This window comes from Harpia harpyja, chromosome 15 (genome assembly GCF_026419915.1).
Source record: "Harpia harpyja isolate bHarHar1 chromosome 15, bHarHar1 primary haplotype, whole genome shotgun sequence".
Lineage (NCBI taxonomy): Eukaryota > Metazoa > Chordata > Aves > Accipitriformes > Accipitridae > Harpia > Harpia harpyja.
The window spans coordinates 29,365,769-29,388,181 of record NC_068954.1 but is presented as its reverse complement, the minus strand read 5'-3'; the positions used below and the strand labels follow the sequence as shown (position 1 = coordinate 29,388,181).

The following is a 22,413-nucleotide window of genomic DNA, read 5'->3' as shown; positions in this document are numbered from 1 at the left end:
GGGCACCCCCGGGAGGGGGCTCCACCAGGGATCGAGGCACCCCCGGGGCTGGGACCGGGCTCCCCCGGGGACAGGGGCACCTCCATGAACAGGGGACCCCCGGGACGGGACTCCCCCCAGAGCTGGGACCGTGCCCCCCCCTGCCCGCCCCAGCACCTCCAGAGCTCCCTGCGAAGCACCCAAGGGTGCCGAGGGTCCCGGTGAGGGCAGGAGGCAGCAGCGGGGGGGGGCGTGGAGAGTTGGGACCGGATCGGGGTGGGGTGGGGGACCGGGCCCCCCCCCGCAGCCCCGGTGCCAGCCCGGGGTGACTGGGAGGGGAGCAGGTCGCGGGGAAATCGCGGGCACCGCTGGCCTCATTTCCTGCAATATAAACCAGGCTTCCTGCGCTTCCTGCTCGGCCCCGGCCGGGGGGGGGTTCGGGGGGGGGTTCGGGCCCCCCACCCCTACCATGGAGTGGGGGGGGGGCAGCCTGGCTCAGCCCCAGCCGGGGCAGGATGGGTGGGGGGCCGGTTCCCGGGGCAGTTTCCGCTCCGGCCACACGATCCCCCCCCCTCCCCAGGAGCACAGGGACAGGAACCCCCCCACCCCTCCATGCCCCTCACTGGGGGGCAGTTTAGCCCCCCCCCACCCCCCCGCCCGCACCCCAAAACAGCCGGGTGCCACCGCGACACCCCCGGGGTTCCTCAGCCCAGGACAGGGAGCTGCCCTCACCTTCGGCCCTTCCTGGAAGAAGCTCGTTAGCCCCGGCCAGGAAGAGGGTTAATTATGGCCCCCAGGGAAAGGGAAGGGAGGGGAGGGCAGGACTGAGACCCCCATGGGCAGGGAGGCAGTCCTGCCCTCAGGGGGAATAAAACTTCCCCGGTTCAGATATTTTTATATAAAAAAAGAGACTGTTTATTGCTCCAAACAAGTTCCGTGGTAACAGAGACCCGACAGACTCATCACACCAACCTGCCGGGGGGGTTTGGGGGGGGGGGGGGGCAGCTTGTCCCCAGTGCCCCAGGACCTTCCAGCCCTGCTCCTCCCTTGGGGACCCCAAAGGCCTTGGGGCAGGGGACAACCAGTGCCCCCCAGCAGCCCCAGGATGACATGGGGACGAGGTTTGGAGTGACTGGGCAGGGGGGCACGGGGCCCCCGCTGTAGTGTTGTGACAGTCCTTGGGGTGGTGGGGTGACATTTAAAACCCAACTGCACCCCAGGGAGCAGCTGGGGCAGCACCGGGGCAGGGTGGGGGGGCCCAGCTGCTCTTGCATGAGGTATGTAAACGGGGCAGGGGGGGCTGCAGCCAGCGCAGCCCCCCGGGGACCCTGCGCCCCTGGGGGGGCTGTAACGGGGACGTGGCTCAAGGACAAGGCTCAGTAGCACAACAGGCTGAGATAGAGGCAGGGGGGGCAGACCGCCCCCCCAGGTCTTGGCTCTCCCTGGGGGGCTCCGACATCCCTGAAGCACCAGCCACCATCAGGGCTGGCTCTGTGGCTGGCGGCCATCCTGGGGGGCACCACAGTCGGGGGGGACACACACACATCCCCGTCCCCCAGCCCTAGCAGGGCTTGCCGAGGGGCCGGGAGCGCGTCACGGGCAGCGGCAGCTTGTGCAGACCTGGGCAGAGGGAGAGCGTGAAAGCTGGGGGGGGGGACGGACATGGGACACCCCAGCGCCCGTCCCCGTGTCCCTGTCCTCACCAAAGGCGCAGATGAGCTCAGCCTGGACGGCCCAGGAGACCCTCTTCACCAGGCACAGGGTGGTGAGCCCCGCGAACCCCATGTTGTAGAGGAAGACGATGTAGAAGTTCCCCAGCCAGTTGAAACGGCCAAAGTCCCCCAGGAGGTCGAAACGGGTGATCCCTGGGGGGGGGGGACGGGACATGACTGGTCAGGGCACCTCGGTCCTGGGGACACCCCAGTTCTGGGGTCACCCTGGCCTCCCCCAGGGGCTCACCCAGTGTCCTGGAGAAAACGGGCAGGGCTGAACTGAGCACCAGCAAGGAGACGCAGTTCCCGATGATCTGGGGGGGGAGGAAGGAGCGTTTGTCAAGGGGGGGGGGGGGGTGGCAGTGCTGCCACAGGGCCTGAGACCCCCCCCCCCCAAGCTGGGGAAGGGGCTCCCCAGTGCCAGACACCCACCGGGACCCTGCCTGCACCCAGGGCTGCACCAGAGGCAGGGGGAGGTGGGGGGGGACACGACACACGTTGCCCTCGCGTGGGGACACCGCACAGTGCACAGGGACATGCACAACCATGCACTGTGGGGATCGGGGGTCCTGCACCCCCGAGGGGGGGCCAGGAACCCCCCAGTCCCAGCCCAGCACTCTCACCTTGGTGAGGGGGGTGTCCTGCCACTCGGGGAGCAGGCGGGTGAAGAGGGGGGAGCTGTAGAAGCCCACAACAGAGGAGACCATCAGGTAGCTGCGAGGGGCGTTAAGGAGGAGAACGGGGTGGGATGGCCCTGGGGACAGCGCTGGGGACACGAGTGCCCGCCTGAAGGATACAAGATGAGGACGACCTGCAGGGCAGCTCCGAAGGAACCGAAGATGGAGAAGGAGACCTGGCCCAGGGACGCGTCCTGCCGGGAGAGGAGGGGGCACGTTGTGGGGGAACGGTCCCCAGGCCAGCATGGGACACAGCTCCTCGCTGTCCCCTGTTCCCCCCACCCAGGTACCTGGATGCCCCGTGGCATCGCGGCATCGTCCAGCAGCAGCTCCAGGACGTGGAAGCAGACGATGAGCACGGAGATGCCCTGGGAGGAGCAGGGAGGGAGTGAGGGCAGTTGGGGAGGGGGACAGGGACGAGCCCCAGCTCCCTCGGGAGGGACACTCACCGTCAGCGCCAGGAGACCCAGCATGGCCAGGGGGTAGCCCAGGTTCCTCTGCCAGGGCGACGCTCGGTGCCGCAGCTCTGCGGGGGGGACACAACATGCCCGGGTGAGAGGGGAGCACAAGCCCCCACCCCAGGGCAGGAGATGGAGGGAGGCCCCGAGGTGCCAGGACAGGGCGTTACAGCCCCCACCCCATTTCACACCCACCCTCCCTCCATGGGGCACAGGCTCCCAGGGAACCAGTGTTCCCAGTGCCAAGCTGGAGAGAACCCAGGCGTCCTGGGCTTGCCCTGCCCCCCGACCCCCCCGCAGGCTCCTTACCCAGCTTCCGCCTCTTGCTCCGGATGGCGAAGAACTGCTCCCGCAGCAGCTCCACGTTCAAGTTCAGCCAGCAGGAAGCTTTGCCTGCCAGGGAAAAGACACCGAGGGGCTCGTGGGGGTTGAGGGCTCCCATGTGGTAGGGCAGAGGGGACCCCAGTCTGCCCTGAACCCCCCCCCACTCCTGGCCAGCAGCCGTGCCGGGCACCCACCGGAGGAGATCCTGCGGGACACGGCGGCTTCCTCGAGCCTCGTGCAGCTCAACTGCTCATCCAGGTCTTCTAGGAGCTGGGGATGGGCGAGGAGCCCGTGAGCAGCCGTGAATGCCACCCCGTGCCCGGGACGGCAGACCAGGCAGCCCCGGGGACCGCAAGCTCCCAGGCTGGGGCAGTGGGACCCGGGGGGGGACGACACCTTACCCGAGGTTTCACCAGCAGCTTCCCTGTGACGGTGAACATGGTGGAGAGGCCGAAGGGGGTGCACACTGCAGTGGGAGGAAAGGCTGAGCAGGGGGTGCCCCAGTATCCTAGCCCTCCCCACACCCCCACAAGGGTCCTGGTTAGGGGGATGGGTGCTCAGCCCTGCACTGCAACCCCTCCAGACCCCAGCACCATTTGCAGGGAGCAGTCCCTGCTCCCAGACGGGCACCCCGGGGGTCCCGCACCCGGCACAGGATGGGCCACCAGGGCTGGGGCACCTCTGGGGAATGTCCCACAACTCACACAGCAGAAGCAGCACGCCGAAGAGCGAGATGCAGGAGTAGAGGTAGGGCAGGTAGTATTCCCAGAGGTCTGCAGAGACAGCAGGGTCAGACCAGCGGCGCCGGGCATCCCTTCTCCCCTTCAGCACCAGGGTCTGATCCTGCCCGGCTGGAGCCAGGAGAGCTCCAGTGCAACCCGACAGCACCCACCATAGAGCGACTGGCGGCTGGCCGCGTTGTTGCCGACGATGGCGGAGGCCACCCAGACCATGCCCAGCACCAGCAGCGTCAGCAGCAGCAGCACCACCGACGTCTCGTACACCCTGGCCATGATGCCCTGCGGGAGCAGAGTTAGAGAGGAGCCAGCGATGGGGGGGACCGGGGAGGGGACACCCACAGGGTCACCTACCTTCTTGGATCCTGCAAAGCCCTCCGACTCGGTGAAGAAGTAGGCAAAGGGCATGAGGAAGACGAGGGACAGATTGGAGAAGAGGAAGACCAAGTTCCAGAGGCCTGGAGGGGGGGGACGGTGCGGGGTGAGCTCCCGGGGGGCAACCCTGACCCACAGCCCTCAGGGCACCTTGAGGCCACCCCCCACACCCACCGTGGACAAGGGACCCGTTCAGCCACTGGATGTAGTAGTTCTGGGGGAAGGAGAGCAGCACCTCGTTGCTGATGATGGAGAAGGGCAGCAGGAGGACGGCGCCCAGCGCCACAGCCAGGGTGAAGGTGCACAGTCCCAGCCTGCGGGAGAGCTGAGCATCAGCTCCGGCGCTGGGTCTGGGCCCCCACGGGTGTCACAACCCAGTCACAGCCCCCAGGGCCACCGACCCCGACGGGCTGGGGGGACCCAGCGTCCCGGCGGGGCAGGGAGAGGAAGCAGCAGAGCATCCCGCAGGCAGGGAGCAGGATGGGCAGGAACTTACGCAATCCTGTTGACAGCAGCATCCTCATCATCATGCACTGCGGGGGGGAAAAAACCCAAACTAACGGTCCTGGGGGAGGCAGGGCTGCCTGGAGCATTGCTCCCTGCCTGCTCCCCTGTCCACTCCCAAACCTGCCCCTGCCCTCAACATTCCCAGGGGGTTTGGGCTCTGCTCCTTTCCAGTGGCAGCTGAGGAGGTGCCCCGCAGCGACCGATGCCACAGCAACCCAGGTCGTGGTGGGACCGGGGCTCCTGGGGGAGGCCGAAAACGATGGAGGAACAAGCTCCGGGGAGGCTGAATGTGGCTGCCAACAGCTGCCTGGCTCCGGCAGCTCCCGCCCTCCTACCTGCCGTGAAGTCTGTGTGCTTCTTGAAGTGGGTTATGATGAAGTGGCAGAGGATGTAGAGGCTGACGAAGAGCAGGGCGCAGATCTGCAGGCAGAAGTGCACGGGCAGCGCAGGCAGGCCCGGAGGGCAGCCGCTCCCACCCTGGGTGATGCCGCTGGCCCCGGGGCCCATCAGCCTCACCCTATTTATTTTTCCACTCCTGGCCCTGGTTACACCCCACACACGTACTTGGCCCTCCCTGTGCACGGGGGCTGCACCCAGGGCTCACCCACGGGTGCCCACAACCTGCCACAGCACCCGGGCCAGAGGAACCCAGGGGGTCTGAGACCACGGGGAGAGCCCACCCGGCAGCTCTGGGTCGGCCTGTGCTGGCAGAGCTGGAGGTTTGACCCCGTGGGACACCCCTGCACTCCCTGACCCGCAGCTCTCGCCCTGCTGGCACCGGCACCCGGCAGAGCCGCAGGAACAGCCTTGAGCCAGGCGCCAAGGCCGGCCATGGTGTCCCTCCCGCCCCCGCCGGCACACAGAGGTCCAGCCGGAGCAGGCGACGTTCGAGGAACACGGTGACCTTTCATCCCGCCGGGTACGCGGCAGGATGGGGAAAGGTCACCCAAACCTGCCACCTTGGCACAGGAGGAATGGAACAGCCGTGGCACCTCCCTCCTGCTTGGCCCGGGGGGCTCGGCTGCCTGGGGGTCCCCAGGATTTAAGTGGGGTAGCAGGGAGCCCCGGGAGCCAAGCCAGGTCCGGACCCCCGGAGGGGCAGTGGCCAGCAGGTCCTCCCGTTCCTGCTCCTGCCTGCCCAGGGAAGGGTCTCAGGCTGTGGGTCGCCTCCTGCCCCAGGCTGTACCCCGCAACCCAGAGCTCTGCCTGGCCGGGGGACCCCCAACACCTCCCCTGAGCTAGGAGCTCCTGGGCGAGACGTGGCTCCCCAAGACAGCTTGGGGGGGATGTCTGGGGAGCTCCAGGACATAGATGCTGGGCTCTGACCACCAGTTCCTCCCCGTAGACACCGAACTGGGCTCTGGCAAGGTGGTCCCGGCACTGCCAGTCACAGCCCACCTGGCCACCCCGCATGCAGCATCCCGGATGACCCTTGGGAGATGCCAGGACCATAACGCCTGCGTCGTCCCCATCCCTGAGCCCGCAGCAGTGGGTGCCCTGGCCGGCAGAGTGGGACCAGGCGAACAGACCCAGCTCACGGTTCAGAGGGGTGAGGGGGGGTCTGCAGGGTCCCTTCGCCCTGACACCGAGCACCCTGGGGAGACCTGCTGGCCTGGGGGCAGGGACAGAGCCAGAAGCCTGGCACGGGTCTGATCCGGCTCTGACATCGCCGCACCCCAGCACCCGGCACCCCCAGCCCTCCCGCTCACCCAGGGGCTCCCGGTCGGGGCAGGCGGGACCCAGCCCCGGGGCTCCGGTACGGCGGGACCCCAGGTCCCGCGGGGGGTGGCCGGGGTGGCACAGGGGCTTGGCAGCAGCAGGGCCGGACCTGGCAGAGGGGTCGTGCCAGGGGCTCGGCCCAGCCCCGGGACCCCGCTATCTACGGGGCGCACGGCAGCCCGCCGGGGCTCTGGCACCGATAAGGGCCGGGTGTGGGGCACAACGGCAGCCGGGCCCCCGAGCCGCCGCCGGAGGTCCCGGTCCTCCCGGGGGGGGGGGCTGTGGGCTTCCAGCCCCAACCCACAGCACCCCCACGGTCACACCGGACCCTTTCCCCGCTCCAACCCCGCCCGACGCCCCTCACCGCGGCCGCGGGCCTCCGGTACTCACGATGCACTCGCGGACCCTATCGTGGAAAAGCTGCTCCCGTACGGCCAATGCGTCCTGCTCCACAGGGGCCATGTTACGGCCAGCATGGCCGGACCGGGTCCGAGCGGCGGGCCGGTATTGCCGGACCGGTGTTACCGGGAGAAGCACCGAGCCGCGCCGAGCCCAGCCCGGGGTAGGTGGCCCCGCCCCTCCCCGCTCGGCCCCGCCCCTCGCGTCCGATACCCGCTACAATGTATCCGCGCCCGCCACGGCCTGAAAGGGCCCCCGCCACGCCCCGCCTTCTCTCCTCCCATTGGTCCTGGGAAGTGAATGAGGCGTTGCTCATTGGTCGAGAGCGACGCAGAGCGTTCCGATAGGCTGAAGGAACCGCCGTACTCCCGCCCGCCGCTCCCACGGTGGGGGGGGCTGCAGCCCCTGCGTAGCACCCCCCCGGGCGAGGGCGGTAAACCGGGATTAGGCGCAGGGACAGGACTAATCCCCGGGCTAATCCCCCGGGGGGGTTAATCCCCGGTAGGGCCTAGGAGGGGGGCAGGGCCAGGGCCAGGCTGCCTCAGCTCTGGCAAGGCAGATTCCCCCCCCAGTGGGGCTGTAGCTCACCAGGCAGCAGCACCCAGGGTCCCCTGGCAGGCCCCCCACCCTGTAGCACCCAGGGAAGGGTGGGGGGGAGGGATGACTTCACCCCCCCAGGGAAGAGAGGAAGGGCTGGCCAGAGCCAGCTCCAGGCGGGAGCGCTGCCATCCCCGCCATCTCACTGGGCACAGACAATAGGGACACTCTGTTCCCATGGGATGGGGCCAGCCGGCCCCCGGCAAGCTGCAGGGCGCTGACACAGAGGGTTTGTATCCGACAAGGCGGCAGTTTCTCTTAAAGCCTTTTATTCACAGACATGATACAGACACATGGAAAACCAACATGATCACATCAGAGAGAGCATGAGCCCAGCCAGAGCAGCACGTCCCTCCAGCCGGGGCCACGGGGCTGAACCCGACCCAGTGCACAAGAAAGCTGAAGTGTTTGAAGCGGACATTTTGTGGACATGCTACAGCAACAGAAGGAACCCAGCGTTTAGTATTCCTCCCCTTCCTCCTCTCCCTCCCCTTCCACCGAATCCACCCCCACCTCCTCGTAATCCTTCTCCAGGGCGGCCATGTCCTCCCGGGCCTCCGAGAACTCCCCCTCCTCCATGCCCTCCCCCACGTACCAGTGCACGAACGCCCGCTTGGCGTACATCAGGTCAAACTTGTGGTCCAGGCGGGCCCAGGCCTCGGCGATGGCCGTGGTGTTGCTCAGCATGCACACCGCGCGCTGCACCTTGGCCAGGTCCCCCCCGGGCACCACCGTGGGCGGCTGGTAGTTGATGCCCACCTTGAAACCAGTGGGGCACCAGTCCACGAACTGGATGCTACGCTTGGTCTTGATGGTGGCGATGGCGGCGTTGACATCCTTGGGCACCACGTCCCCGCGGTACAGCAGGCAGCATGCCATGTACTTGCCGTGCCGCGGGTCGCACTTCACCATCTGGTTGGCCGGCTCGAAGCAGGCATTGGTGATCTCGGCCACCGAGAGCTGCTCGTGGTAAGCCTTCTCGGCCGAGATGACGGGGGCGTAGGTGGCCAGCGGGAAGTGGATGCGGGGGTACGGCACCAGGTTGGTCTGGAACTCCGTCAGGTCGACGTTCAGCGCCCCATCGAAGCGGAGAGAGGCCGTGATGGAGGACACGATCTGGCTGATAAGGCGGTTGAGGTTGGTGTAGGTGGGCCTCTCGATGTCCAGGTTGCGGCGGCAGATGTCGTAGATGGCCTCGTTGTCCACCATGAAGGCACAGTCGGAGTGCTCCAGGGTGGTGTGGGTGGTGAGGATGGAGTTGTAGGGCTCCACCACGGCCGTGGAGACCTGAGGGGCCGGGTAGATGGAGAACTCCAGCTTGGACTTCTTGCCATAGTCGACGGAGAGGCGTTCCATGAGCAGGGAGGTGAAGCCGGAGCCGGTGCCGCCCCCAAAGCTGTGGAAGACCAGGAAGCCCTGCAGCCCTGTGCACTGGTCAGCCTGGAAGAAAGGGAGAGAACACAAGACGGATCTGTCAGTAATTCTGCATTTAAGCTGCTACTGAGTTGCCCAGGAAGGCAAATATTCACCCCAGGATCTCAGGCCTTCGGGGACTCTTGTCTCAGGGACACTGGCAGTGGCAGGTGCCCAAGTGCCCCAGCTCCATTTCCAGCCAGAGCACCCTGTGCGTCGGCACAACCGGTCTTTGGGAAAGGGGCCCCTTCCCGCAGGGATTGGGAGACACTCGGCTCCCTCCTGCTACAGAAGCCGGCCCTTCCAGCGCCTGCACCCATCACCACCCAGGCAGTCTGCTTTGGGGAAGAGGAAACCCACGGTGCTTTACAGGAGCATGTTAGGGCAACCAGAGCCACCACCCTGGGGGCACTGCCTGGGCAGGGGGCTGGCAGCCATCGAGGTTTGCCAGCCACCGGCATTCCCCTCCCAGGGCATGAGCTGCCCCAGTACGAGTTAAACACTCAGCACAGCTGCTTGTAAGTAGTTGGTCAATAAGGATCAGAGTCCAGATCAAGGAGAAACCTCACATGACCCTAAAAAAAGGGATGAAATAAGGTTTTCCCAAGGGCAGAATTGAGCCAGCCTCTCCCAAGCCCCATCTCGCCCCCATGCACACTCCACCCTTGGGGTGCAGGTCCTGGGCTTGCAGCTGCGCTGGGTTTGCAGGGTCCTGAGGAAGGGGATTCAGCCCATGGGGAGGGGAAGGGGCTGATCCTGATCTCCACTCACAGGATCCAGACCCCACAGGGAGCCCCAACTTGGTGCAGGGTGCCAAGAACCATAAAATGCACCCAGAATCTGGAGGCACAGCCTGGCTCCTCGTTGCGGCCCAGGTCCCACTGGAGGGTTCCCCTTTCTGCACCGGCATCACCCAGGGATTGTACCCACCAGCTTGCGGATGCGGTCGAGGACCAGGTCGATGATCTCCTTCCCGATGGTGTAGTGCCCACGGGCGTAGTTGTTGGCCGCATCCTCCTTGCCCGTGATCAGCTGCTCGGGGTGGAAAAGCTGCCGGTACGTCCCGGTGCGCACCTCGTCTGCGGGGAGAGCCCGCCCGCCCCGTTAGCGTCCGGCACCCACCGACGCCGGCCGCCCCGCGGCTCCCCGGCCCCCCGCTCACCGATCACCGTGGGTTCCAGGTCCACGAAGACGGCCCGCGGCACGTGCTTGCCGGCCCCCGTCTCGCTGAAGAAGGTGTTGAAGGAGTCGTCCCCCCCGCCGATGGTCTTGTCGCTGGGCATCTGCCCATCGGGCTGGATGCCGTGCTCCAGGCAGTACAGCTCCCAGCAGGCGTTGCCGATCTGCACGCCCGCTTGGCCCACGTGGATGGAGATGCACTCGCGCTGGGGGGGTGCAAAGCAAGGGGGGGGGGGGGCTCAGGCTCAGCTAGGGGTAGCCCGCACCCTAACACTGGTTGTGCCCCGGCTCAGCCGGCCAGAGCCATCCCGAACCTCCGGCCGAGCAGTGCCGGGGATGCCCAGGAGCTGAGCTCACGCCGTGGGAGGGGGGCGGACGGGGATGACACACAGGACAGGGACACATATTTGGGGACAGCCTGGAGGCACCATTTGGCAGAGCCCTGGGGGTAACGTCACCCCGCATCAGCTCTCCATCTGCTCCCAAATGGCGCACGGGGAGGACATTTTACAGCCCCACAGCGCTGGCAGGGCGAGGCTGCGCCGCAGGAGGAGGAAGAGGAGGAGGAGGAAGCACACAGCGCAGCAGCAGGGAGGCGACTGCACCAGCCCACCCACCCAAAACCACCGGGGAGGGCCGATGGTGGGTCGTGTGTCCCCCCCCCCACAGTTCCAGCACATTCCCAGCCGCACCCTGCACCGCACCACCTGCTCCCGCGCATTCCTCCCACCCTGGGGGGGATTTATGGGTGGGTTGGGGGGGGGGCAGCCCGTGGGGGCTCCCCCAGGGACCACGGAGCACAATTAGCCCCCCCCATGGGGTCGGACTCGGGTGGGTGCCAGGAGCGCGGGGGAGGGGGGGGGGGGCAGCAGGGTCCCTCTGCCCCCACCACGGTGGGGGGGGGGGGTGTGAGGTTGGGGGTTCAGGGCTGGATTTGGGGGGAGCTGATGACGTAGGGGCAAGGGGGGCGGGGCTATACCCCCCGCTCCGCGCCTTCCCGCGCGCGGGAACGGTAACGGTCGGGGCTGGGCGCCAAAAGCGGGACAGAGCCCCGCCCACGCCGGGGGCTACCCCAGGACCACGTGCTGCCCCCCCAGGGGTGCTGTGCACCCCCCAGATGAGGTCCCACCGGCAAGACCGGCACCCCCGGCCCATGCTCTACCCCCCCCAGTCCCTACTCTGGCCCCCCCGCTCCCCCCCAGCCCCTGCTCTACCCACCCCCCCGCTCCTGCTGTGCCCCCCCCAGCTCCCTCTCTGCCCCCCCCACTCTCTGCTCTATCCCTCCCCCCTTACCCCCCCCAGTCCCCGCTCTGCCTTATGCCCCCCAATCCCTGGTTCCCCCCCCATCCCCCGCGACCCCCAGCTCCAGCCTTCCTCCTCCCTCGGCCCCCGTTTCCCAGGGCCCCCCCATTTCCCAATCCCCCCCCCATTTCGCAATCCCCCCCTTACCATGGCTGCAGCGCGGTTACTCGTCCCGACAAGCAAGGAATCGACGCAAGTACCAAGCTGCAGCCGCCCCCGGGCACCCCCCTATATACCAGCCCGGGGGGCGGGCCGTGTGCCCCCGCCCCGCCTCCCTATTGGACATCGTGCCCGTCCATCCGTCCGTTCGCCACCGCGGATTGGCAGCGACGCCTGACTCGCCCCGCCTCCTTCCCCCCCCCACCGCTGCCGGGCTTTGGGGGCCCCCCCCCCGCGGGGTGCAGCGTCCGCCCGGGGCTTGCCAAAGGGCCCCCTCCCACGGTGAAGGGGGGCACTGGGGGGCCTGACCCCCCCCCGCGGTCCTTATCCCCCCCCCTCACTGCATTTGCCTCGGAGCGGGGGGGCACGGCCGCTCCCGCCCCTCCCCGCCCGCCTCCCCCCCCCCCCCCGCCCGGTGCGGCTCCGCTGCAGAGGAAAACTGCGACATGGGGGGGGGGGGGGCGGTGGCACGTGCTGCCGCACCCTGAGCCCCCCCCTCCGCGTCCCGAGGTCCTTAATCGGCTTCTCCGGCCGCGCCCCCCGCCCCCCCCGGCCCATCTGCACCTCCTGGCCCCCCCCCCCCCGCCCCGGCTCATCTCCCCTCCCAGCCCATCTGCAGCCTGGGGAGCCCCCCCCCCAACACCCCCCCCAGCCCGTCTGCACCCCCTCACGGACCCCCCCTCAGCTCATCTGCAGGTGCCTCCCCCCCCAGCCCTGAATCCTGTCGCGATGGGGGGCACCGTGCCCCCCCCCGGCTCAATCTGCACTGGGGGGGGGGCAGACCCTGCTTGATCTGCCTGGAGGGGGGGGGCAGACCCCACTCGCTGCCGTGGGCTTTGTCTCAGCCACGTCCCCAGCACCGGGACACTGATCCCTGCCCCCCCCCCCAAGCCAACGGGGGGGCCTCCAGCCCCCCACCATGGGGACCACCACGATGCCGATAAAATGGGGGATGCGCTGGGGTCCTGCCATGCCCCCCCCCAGGGTGCAACTCCCTGCCCGGCTGCGAGGCTGCAGGGTGCCGGGGGGGGGGGGGGGGTAGCCGAGGTGGGGGGGCCAACACCAGCCCCCATCTAATCCCCAGAGCTATTTCTTTCCAATAATCCGCCTTCCTGTTTTGCCCAGAGCTTTGCGGACAACCCAGCGGCCCCTTCGGCAGCACACGCCGCCATGTGCTGCCGGGGAGGGGGGGCGTCCATCCCGTCCCCCCCCTATCCCACCGGGACCACCCCACCCCAGAGCCAGCCCCCCCCCCCCAGCCTCAGCCACCCTTGGGTGCAACGAGACCGGGACCAGCGGCAGCAGCATGCGCCGCGGCTGCATTGCAGTGGGTGACGTGGCTCCCCGCCATTTGCGTCGCCCGGTTGCCGCATGGCCGCCCCGGCACCTCCGCTCCCGCCGGGAAGCGGTTTTCTTTCCCTGGCTCTTTCTGGCAGCACCGGGCTCCTACGAGCTGCTCTCGGTTTGGGGGGGATGTCTCGGTTTTGGGGGTCCCGGCTGGTGTTTGGGGGTCAGTTCGGCTCCGAGCGATGCCGACGTGGCGGCCAGCCCTGGCTGGGGAAGAGCTGAGCCCAGCTCTGCTCATCGCCACCCTGCCAGGAGCTGGCGTTTCTGGTATGGGGGGGTTGGGGGAGTCCTGGGGGGGGGTCATCCCCCCCCCCGCCACGGCACGCTCTGCCCCTTTCTGCAGTATCCGCTTGAATTTCACTCTGCGTTCAACTTCCCCTTCATTATTTATCCCTGACTGGAGCCATGAGCCAGCAGTGGGGGGGGGTAGACAGGGAGGGGGGGGGCCTGGCTCTCCCCCATACCCAGGCAGAGCTGGGGGGGCTGCTGCCCTATTTCCCCCTCCCAGTGGCTGGGGCTGCCAGGACCAGCATAGTCAGGACCCCCCCTCTTCCCTGCAGGACACATGGTGGATTTTGGGGGGGGGGGCACTCTCAGCCCCCTGAAGATTGAGGCTCTGCAGCCCCAGTACTCCCACCCATGGTGGGCAGCAGGACCCCCCCCCAGCCAACCTCTAAGACAAAGCAGCCCCTCCCCTTCCCAGGCACAGCAGGCAGCAGAGACCCCCCCCGACTTCTGCCAAACTAGGGGGGCTGTTGAGAGATCCCCAGCCCCCCCCAGGAGGGGACCCCATGTGCTCACTTGTCTCCTGGTCCCAAGAAAACTCAACCACCCCCCCCCAGCCCCTGCTACAGTGCCATGACACAGTGCAGGGGGCACAAATGGGGGGGGGGGGCACACTGCCAACCCAGGGGCAGCCCAGCAGCAGGATGGGGAGGGAGGACCAGTTTGAGGAGCACAGGACTGGGGGGGCTGGAGGGTGCTGGGCTCAGCACAACCCCAAGCACAAGCTCAGGGACCAGGACGGAGACCCTGGGCGCAGGCAGGGACCCCAGGGCCATGCCACGGGGGGGTGGGGGACAGCATCCGAACCCAGGGAGGGACATCGCAGCACCGAGTAAAGACACCAGAGCCAGGTGGTAAGACAGGGAATGCTTTTTATTCAGACCCACAAGAAAGGACGGGTGGGTCCGTAACAGACTTTTCCATTGAAGCACAGACCATTGAACAGGACAGACCGCGGCGCACACACTGCTACAGACCCACGGGGGGGTCTTCAACTAGGTTATGTTCCCTGTAAGAGCAGCACCCTTGTGAGAGTTTAGTATTCCTCCCCTTCCTCCTCTCCCTCCCCTTCCACCGAATCCACCCCCACCTCCTCGTAATCCTTCTCCAGGGCGGCCATGTCCTCCCGGGCCTCCGAGAACTCCCCCTCCTCCATGCCCTCCCCCACGTACCAGTGCACGAACGCCCGCTTGGCGTACATCAGGTCAAACTTGTGGTCCAGGCGGGCCCAGGCCTCGGCGATGGCCGTGGTGTTGCTCAGCATGCACACCGCGCGCTGCACCTTGGCCAGGTCCCCCCCGGGCACCACCGTGGGCGGCTGGTAGTTGATGCCCACCTTGAAACCAGTGGGGCACCAGTCCACGAACTGGATGGTGCGCTTGGTCTTGATGGTGGCGATGGCGGCGTTGACATCCTTGGGCACCACGTCCCCGCGGTACAGCAGGCAGCACGCCATGTACTTGCCGTGCCGCGGGTCGCACTTCACCATCTGGTTGGCCGGCTCGAAGCAGGCATTGGTGATCTCGGCCACCGAGAGCTGCTCGTGGTAAGCCTTCTCGGCCGAGATGACGGGGGCGTAGGTGGCCAGCGGGAAGTGGATGCGGGGGTACGGCACCAGGTTGGTCTGGAACTCCGTCAGGTCGACGTTCAGCGCCCCATCGAAGCGGAGGGAGGCCGTGATGGAGGACACGATTTGGCCTATCAACCTATTGAGGTTGGTGTAGGTGGGCCTCTCGATGTCCAGGTTGCGGCGGCAGATGTCGTAGATGGCCTCGTTGTCCACCATGAAGGCACAGTCGGAGTGCTCCAGGGTGGTGTGGGTGGTGAGGATGGAGTTGTAGGGCTCCACCACGGCCGTGGAGACCTGCGGGGCCGGGTAGATGGAGAACTCCAGCTTGGACTTCTTGCCATAGTCGACGGAGAGGCGTTCCATGAGCAGGGAGGTGAAGCCGGAGCCGGTGCCGCCCCCGAAGCTGTGGAAGACCAGGAAGCCCTGCAGCCCTGTGCACTGGTCAGCCTGGTGAGGAGAGACAAGGGGGGGGCCATGTTTAGTTGGGCAGCAGCAGAAGTTGCTCCTTCCTCTCTGTGGCCTCACGAGGACTTTTGGGGGGGATTTCCAGCAGCAGAGCAGGAACCATCGGGATGGGTGACAGGGTGGCCCTGACCCCATCTGTTGGACACGGACTCACGGGAGTGGTGAATCCCCCAGGGAAGCCCCTTGGGGTGGGAATGCGGCCGGGGTGCTGGGTGCCACCGGCTCGGCAGCAAAACGGGGACAGGTTTGGGCATCGGGGACCGGGGCAAAGCACCAGCCTCGGCACGGCCGCACGGCTCCGGGAGGGGCCGGTTGGGGCTGCCACCGCCTGCGCAGTCACCGGGACACCCATCCCGCAGCTGGACTTGGCCGCAGCAAGAGCCAAGTGGGAACAAAGAGGGAATTGCACAGCTCAGCACCATCGGCGCCCGGGGGGCCGCGGCGCTGTGGAGCAGCTCCAACACCCCAGCTGCGCTGCGTCCCGCTGCCGGCCAATGGCAGCCACTGCAGAACAGGATTAACATTAATTAATATATTAAATCTAAACCCAACCCAGCTAGGCCAGCGGGGAGGGTGAGACTGAGAACCCAGTCTTTGTCCTTGGCTCGCCACCTGCAACCGGCATCACCCAGGGATTGTACCCACCAGCTTGCGGATGCGGTCGAGGACCAGGTCGATGATCTCCTTCCCGATGGTGTAGTGCCCACGGGCGTAGTTGTTGGCCGCATCCTCCTTGCCCGTGATCAGCTGCTCGGGGTGGAAAAGCTGCCGGTACGTCCCGGTGCGCACCTCGTCTGCGGGGAGAGCCCGCCCGCCCCGTTAGCGTCCGGCACCCACCGACGCCGGCCGCCCCGCGGCTCCCCGGCCCCCCGCTCACCGATCACCGTGGGTTCCAGGTCCACGAAGACGGCCCGCGGCACGTGCTTGCCGGCCCCCGTCTCGCTGAAGAAGGTGTTGAAGGAGTCGTCCCCCCCGCCGATGGTCTTGTCGCTGGGCATCTGCCCATCGGGCTGGATGCCGTGCTCCAGGCAGTACAGCTCCCAGCAGGCGTTGCCGATCTGCACGCCCCGCTTGGCCCACGTGGATGGAGATGCACTCGCGCTGCGGAGGCAGGACGTGGGGTCGTGTCACCCCCGGGTTCCCCCCCTTTGTGTCCCCGACCCCCCCCCCCCTTCCCAAGCTGCAGCACCAACCCAGGACCTCACGGGGACAGACTCCCAGGATGGGCTGGCACCCCAGTCCCCAGGGCTGGATGGGGCCAGCTCATCCCAGGGGCCAAATCCTGCGTGGACGCACCCTATTGTTCTGGGTCCTGGCAGGCACTGAGGGCTGGGGGGGGGCCCCCGCTCCAGGGGTGCACACAGTGCAGGGGTGGGGGGGTATGTGCTCAGCTCCAGTGGTCCCATCCTGTGTGTCCGGTCCCCCCCTGAGGGAGCTGGGACCCTGCCCATTGTGGAATGAGGAGCTCAGGACCAGGGGCTCATCCTGCCCCAAGGGACTGGACCACACCCAGGGCAAGCTGGGGAGACCCAGGGGGGGTCCCATCCTGCCCTACCACCCTGTTGAGACCCAGCAACACCCTGTGTGTGTGTGTGTGGGCTCAGCACCAGGGACTCAACCTGCCCACTCGGGTCCCCATTGACTCGGGGCCACACCCAGTGCGGGACTGGGGGGAGGGGCGGGGGGCCCAATCCTGCCCTGCCTTGTCCTCTGCTGCAGGATGGGGGGGCTTAGCACTGGGGGGCCCCATCCTGCCCTGCCCACCCCCACTGCATCCAGGCCCCATCCCACACCGGGGGACCCATTCTGCCCCGTTAAACCGGGGCCACGCCCAGAGCAGGCTGAGGGCTCAGCACCGGGGGGTGGGGGGGGTGGGGGGGTGTCTGTCCTGCCCGGTTTAACGGGAGCCACACCCAGTGCGGGACGCAGCTCGGTACCGGGAAAAGGGGGGCCCGATCCTGCCTCGTCGAGCCGGTGCCTGCACGCCCAGTACAGGCTCCGGGCTCGGTACCGGGGACTCATCCTGACCGGTTTAACGGGAACCACACCCCATTGCAGGCTCGGGACTCGGGTCCCAGGGACCCATCCTGCTCGGTTTAATGGGCATCATGCCCGGTGTGGGGGGGTCCGTCCCGGGGGCCCCATCCTGCCCGGTTTAACGGGAGCCACGCCCGGTGAGGGCTCGGTACTCAGCCCCGGGGAAAGCACGGGGACGCATCCAGCCCCGTTTAACGGAAGCCACGCTCGGGGCTGAGTTTCCGGACGACCCCTTCTACCCCGGTATAACGGCAGCCACACCCGGTGCGGGCTCAACCCCGGGACCGAATGTCCCATCCCCGGGGCGGGGAACGAGACCGGGGGGAACGAGACCGGGGACAACGGCGGGACCGGGGCGGGGGGGGGGGGGGGTGGAGACCGGGAAGAACGGCGGGACCGGGGGGGGATGGAGACTCGGAGGGGGGGGGTGGGGACCGGGGACGATGGGAACCGGGGAGAACGGCGGGACCGGAGGGGATGGGGACCGGGGGGAGAACGGGGGGTCCGGGGAGAACGGGGGAGAACGGGGGGACCGGGGAGAACGGGGGAGAACGGGGGACCCCTTCCCCCCCCCCCATCTCACCATGGCGGCGGTCGGCTCCGGGGCGGTCCACAGCCCGACGCTGAGGCGGTCGATGTAAGAGGCGCGGCGGAGCACCGGGTTCGCCGCGGAGCTTTATAGACCCGGTGGGGCGGGGCGGGCGGCGGGACCGGGGGGCGGCGGCGGCGGCCGCCATTGGCGGGGGGCGGGGGATGAGGTAATGCCCCCCCCGGAGCCGCAGACAAAGGCCGGGCGGTGCGGAGGGGGAACGGGGGGGGGGGGGTTGGGGGGGGGGGTGATGCCGCCGCCGGGGGCTGCGGCGGTCACGGACCGGCCCCCGCCGCCGTCTGGGTCCAGGGTTATGTCCTTGTCCTCGGTCGCCGCCGTGTCCCGGTGCCCGTTCTTGGCCAAGTCACCGTCGCCGGCCACGCCCTGGTCCTCATCTCCAGTTGTGGCCAGTGTTCCCAGTCTTCCTGGTTCCCAGTTCTGTGGTGTGTCCCCCCCCGGCCACGCCCTGGTCCCCAACCCCGGCCGTGTCCTTGTCCCCATCCCCAGCTGTGCCACCCACCTCCTGCCTGGCTACTGCCCCGATTCCCAGTTCTGTCCCTGTCCCCATCCTCGGCCACACCCCTGGTCCCTGTCCCCAACCGTGCCGTCGTCCCCATCCCCGGTCACGCTCTGGTCTCCATCTTTAGCCACCCCATCCCTGTCCCCATCCCTGTCCCCATCCTCAGGGACGCTGTCCCCGTGCCTGGCCATGCCCCAGTGCCCTGGTTCCCAGCCACCATGTCTTGGCCCCCGTCCCCAACGTGGCCCAGTGCCTGTCCTGGCCGCAGCCTGGCCCTTTCCGGCCGGTGTCCCCGTCCCTTCCAGCGCCTCTTTGTCTGCTCGGACAGCAGAAACCAGCCCCATGGGGCCCAACCTGGGGGGGGCGGGTTGGGGGGGGGAGAAAGCATCTTCCCCCAGGCAGCTGGGGACAACCAGGGCCTGGGAGGCTGGGGACAGTGGAGGGACACAGGGGAACAAAGCCCTGAGGTGGCTCCCGGTGCGGTTTTTGGGGCTGGGGGGGGTCCGAAACGAAGCGGCAGCTGCTTCTGCGGCAGCTGGTGGTTGGGAACGCAGCTGGGACAACCGGGGCACGCGTCCCCTGGCCACCCCTCCATCTGCTGCAGCCCTCGCATAGCCCCCCCCTGAGGCACTGGCCCCATGGCCCTGGGGGGGTTCCCCCCTCCCCGTTTGTCCCTGCAAAGCCCAGAGTGGCTAGGGGGTGGGGGGGCTGGGAGTCATCCCCCTGAGGCGGGGGGCTCTGGGGGGGGCTCGGTCCCTGCAGAGGGGTCACCCCACGCCACACGCGCCGGGCAGGGCTGGCCCCAGCTGCCGCAGGTGGAGCTGCCAGGATGGCCCCCCCCCCCGCCCCCAGCCCCTGCTGAGAAATCACATTTTTCTCTACATTTCCCACATTATGCAGATTTCTGGGCAGCTCCAGGTTCCCACGTCCCCACAGCCAGCCCCCCACGTCCCCGCCGCCAGCCCCACGTCCCCGTCGTCAGCCCCACGCTCTGCCAGCCCGGTGCTTTTGGGGTGCTGCTGAAGTGGGGTGGGAGCAGGGAGGGGGCCGGGGCTCCGCTCCCCCCACCCTCAGGATCACGGGGCTGAAGACAAAGAGGGGCCGAGATTTGGGCATCGCCCACTCAGAACAAAGGGACCCGGGCGGCCCTGGTTGCACCGAGCGAAGGCAAACTTGGGAGATTTGGCTCTCGCCTTGCTGGTCCCCATTGCAAATGGGTGTTTAGGGGGGCCCTGACCCCCCCCAAAGCAGCTCAGCCCCCAGCCCTGACCCTGCAAGGGGTCCGTCCCTGCATGAGAAACACCTCCTGCCTTTGTCTCCCCACGGCCCCCGAACCCTCAGCACCGGTGTGGGACCTGCCAGGGTGTCCCCAGGGTGTCCCCAGGGTTTGGGGGGCTCACAGCAGCCCCCACCTCAAGCACCCCTCTCCAGGCTGGGGGCAGGGGGTTCCTGCCCATCCCGTCCCCCCGCGCCGTGGGCAGCGGGTGCCCCGTGGGGTGGCAGGTGGCTCAGCCCCACCGGGGCGATGCGGGGTGTAGGGTGAGGGGGTCTGGGTGCTGGGGGGGGTCCCCCCCAGCCCCTTCCCATCTCATTAAGTATGGAAGACCACTCGTCCAGCACCGACCGCTGCCAGGCAACGGGCCACGGTGGCAGGGTTACTAGGAGACCGGTTGCTACGAGACGGACTGGGGACCCCCCCCCCATCACATTCCCCTTCCCCAAAATCCATCCCCGGGGCCTGGCCGGGAAGGGAGGGGGGGGTGCAGGGAGACAGGGCTGGGGTCCCCCCCACTGCCCAGCCCTGCTGTGCTTGGGGTGTGTGTCCCCCCCCCAGTGTCCGACCCTGCTGTGCTGTTCTGTACTGGGGGGGGGGGTACACAAGCCTGGGGGGTCCCCCAAAGCCCAGCCTCTGCCATGGGGGTCACCAGCCTCAGTGTGTGCTGGGGGGGGGGGGCTGGCCTAGATCCCAGCCCCCCCCCAGCCCTTCCCAGCTGCCGGTTCTGTGTTGACTGTTGGTAGCAACACGGCGGCTCCTGGTGACGGTTGCTCCCCCCCCCCCCCGTTTCCCCCCCCCCCCGGCACCCGCCATGTCTGCCGCCCGGGCAGCACGGAGCAGGACAGGCCATCAGCCCCACTGGGACCCCCCACCCCCGGTCACCCATGCCCATGGCTACCCCCCGACATTGAGCATCTTGGTGTGCGGGGGGGGGGACTCTGAGATCCGGCTTCTCCGCTCCCCTCCGGCGGCGCAGTCCGGCATCGGCTGATTTTCCGGCCGCTGGCTCCCTGCCTGCATCATGGCCGAAGTTTCCAGTCCCCCCAGTTTGGGCCCTTTCTGGGGCCCTCACTGGTGACCTTGCATCCCACGGCTGGGATGCAACCGTCCCCCGGGGATGGTGGGGGGTCCCAGCCCCGTTGGGGGCTGCCACGGCTCCCGGTGACATCCCGGGCACCGGCTGCTGCTATTTTTAACCTGGTTTTCCGCAGAATGCGGCGAGCTCCCGCTCTGTCCCGTCTGTCCGTCCCCCGCCACCATCGATGTGACGGGTTCATTGAAATGGAGAGACAGGGCAGCTCGGGGGGTGGGGGGCAACTCGGGGGTGGGGGCTACTCCTCGCCTGGGTGCAGGATGAGGCCCCAGTGCAGTTGCGGGGGGGGGGGGCACTGGATGGGTTTTGCTGTCTCCCCCCAACTGGGGGGGCTGGAGGGGTACGGCAGAGGCTGGGTGACACCCATCCCCTGCCCACGCCCGACCCCCGCAGCCCCCCTCCAAAGGGCGAGGGACCCCCCCAACCCCCAGTGCTGGGGACAGCGGGTGACCCCATCCCCATGGGAGGGAGCGGGGGGGGGGGTCACCACGCATCCCCCGCAGCCTGGGTGCCCCTGCCCCCCCACCCCGCAGCCCCCACTCCCTCCTGGTACTACAACAAAAGGGAGGCTCAGCCCTGGAGAGGGGGGGGGACAGACTGTGTGAGGGGGGGGAACGGACACGGGTGGGGGGGGCCAGGACAGAGCGCAGGGGAGGCAGCCGTGGGGTCGCGGGGGGCTGCGGCCATGGTGGCCGTGGGGAGGGGGGCTGCAGCATCGCTGGCGGGGCAGCACCGCATTGCGGCAAAGCCTGCAAGAAAGGAGCAGGGCGGCGGCGGCAGCGGGTGCGAGAGGAGACCCCCCCCCGCTACCGGGGGACCCTCGTTCTGCCAGGCCCCCCCCCAAAGCACCCTCCTGACCCCAGCAGCACCTGGAGCTGGGGCGGTGAGGGTTTTGGGGGGCTTCAGTGACATCGGTGGCTCAAGGAGCGGGTGTCATGGGGACACTGGCCACCCCGGTCCCAGGTGGGTGCCAGCACTAAGGATGTGCCCAGGGAGTGGGGGGGGGACACACTGGGGGTGCCCAGGGAGTGGGGGGGGGACACACTGGGGGTGCCCAGGGAGTGTGGGGGGGGACACACTGGGGGTGCTCAGGGAGTGGGGGGGGGACACGCTGGGGGTGCCCAGGGAGTGTGGGGGGGACACTGGGTATGCCCAGGGAGTGCGGGGGACACTGGGGGTGCCCAGGGAGGGCGGGGGACGACAGTGGAATGCCCAGGGAGTGGGGGGGACAACACTGGGGGTGCCCAGAGAGTGCGGGGGACACTGGGGTGCCCAGAGAGTGTGGGGGGGACATTGGGGTGCCCAGGGGAGTGGGGGGGGACACTGGGGGTGCCCAGGGGGGTCGTGGCTCAGCCATTGTGTATGGTGCTGGGCAGTGGGGGGGCCGGGTGCAGCCTTGGGATGGGGGGGGGGACAGGGACCACCAGGGGTGCACAGGGGGACATGGTGGCCCCGCAGGGATGTGCTGCTCTCGGCCATGCTGGGAGCCTCGTCCGGGTGGGGGGGGGGGGGCATCGCCGTGGCTGGTCCCCCAGGGACGTCCTGGTCCCCCCCACCTCAGCTCTCCGCAGACCAGCCCTGCATGGAGACAGGGTCCCTTTGCCGGGGGGGGGACACAGACACCAAGGGAGTGACCCCATTGCACGGGTGGGGTTCAAAGCCCAGCGTGGGGGTCTCCGGGGCTGCCTGTGTCC

General features: G+C 68.3%; 3 protein-coding genes across 5 annotated transcripts; all 3 read right to left on the bottom strand.

Moving 5' to 3' along the window:
* Window positions 1–898: 898 nt before the first annotated feature.
* Window positions 899–7,060, bottom strand: LMBR1L (limb development membrane protein 1 like). Of its 2 annotated transcripts, XM_052810035.1 has the most exons (17): window positions 6,879–7,060; window positions 5,105–5,189; window positions 4,759–4,795; window positions 4,437–4,576; window positions 4,242–4,345; window positions 4,043–4,169; window positions 3,855–3,923; window positions 3,552–3,616; window positions 3,345–3,420; window positions 3,136–3,219; window positions 2,818–2,894; window positions 2,659–2,736; window positions 2,489–2,562; window positions 2,315–2,405; window positions 1,939–2,005; window positions 1,683–1,844; window positions 899–1,599 (listed from the first exon to the last, which is right to left on the bottom strand). In XM_052810035.1, exons 1-17 carry the CDS (start codon window positions 6,948–6,950, stop codon window positions 1,541–1,543), a joined length of 1,467 nt encoding a protein of 488 aa, XP_052665995.1. In that variant the 5' UTR covers window positions 6,951–7,060; the 3' UTR covers window positions 899–1,540. The 2 variants fall into 2 exon arrangements, with proteins under 2 accessions (XP_052665995.1, XP_052665994.1); XM_052810034.1 differs by having other exon boundaries at window positions 899–1,844.
* Window positions 7,061–7,736: 676 nt separating this feature from the next.
* On the bottom strand, window positions 7,737–17,937 carry LOC128151938 (tubulin alpha-1B chain). 2 transcript variants are annotated; one of them, XM_052809803.1, is made up of 4 exons: window positions 17,825–17,937; window positions 10,060–10,282; window positions 9,828–9,976; window positions 7,737–8,924 (listed from the first exon to the last, which is right to left on the bottom strand). In XM_052809803.1, exons 1-4 carry the CDS (start codon window positions 17,825–17,827, stop codon window positions 7,944–7,946), a joined length of 1,356 nt encoding a protein of 451 aa, XP_052665763.1. In that variant the 5' UTR covers window positions 17,828–17,937; the 3' UTR covers window positions 7,737–7,943. The 2 variants fall into 2 exon arrangements, with proteins under 2 accessions (XP_052665763.1, XP_052665762.1); XM_052809802.1 differs by lacking the exon at window positions 17,825–17,937 and adding an exon at window positions 11,526–11,658.
* LOC128151944 (tubulin alpha-1A chain-like) lies at window positions 14,025–17,929 on the bottom strand. The gene is made up of 4 exons (XM_052809810.1): window positions 17,825–17,929; window positions 16,082–16,305; window positions 15,850–15,998; window positions 14,025–15,186 (listed from the first exon to the last, which is right to left on the bottom strand). Exons 2-4 carry the CDS (start codon window positions 16,200–16,202, stop codon window positions 14,206–14,208), a joined length of 1,251 nt encoding a protein of 416 aa, XP_052665770.1. The 5' UTR covers window positions 16,203–16,305; window positions 17,825–17,929; the 3' UTR covers window positions 14,025–14,205.
* Window positions 17,938–22,413: the final 4,476 nt, after the last annotated feature.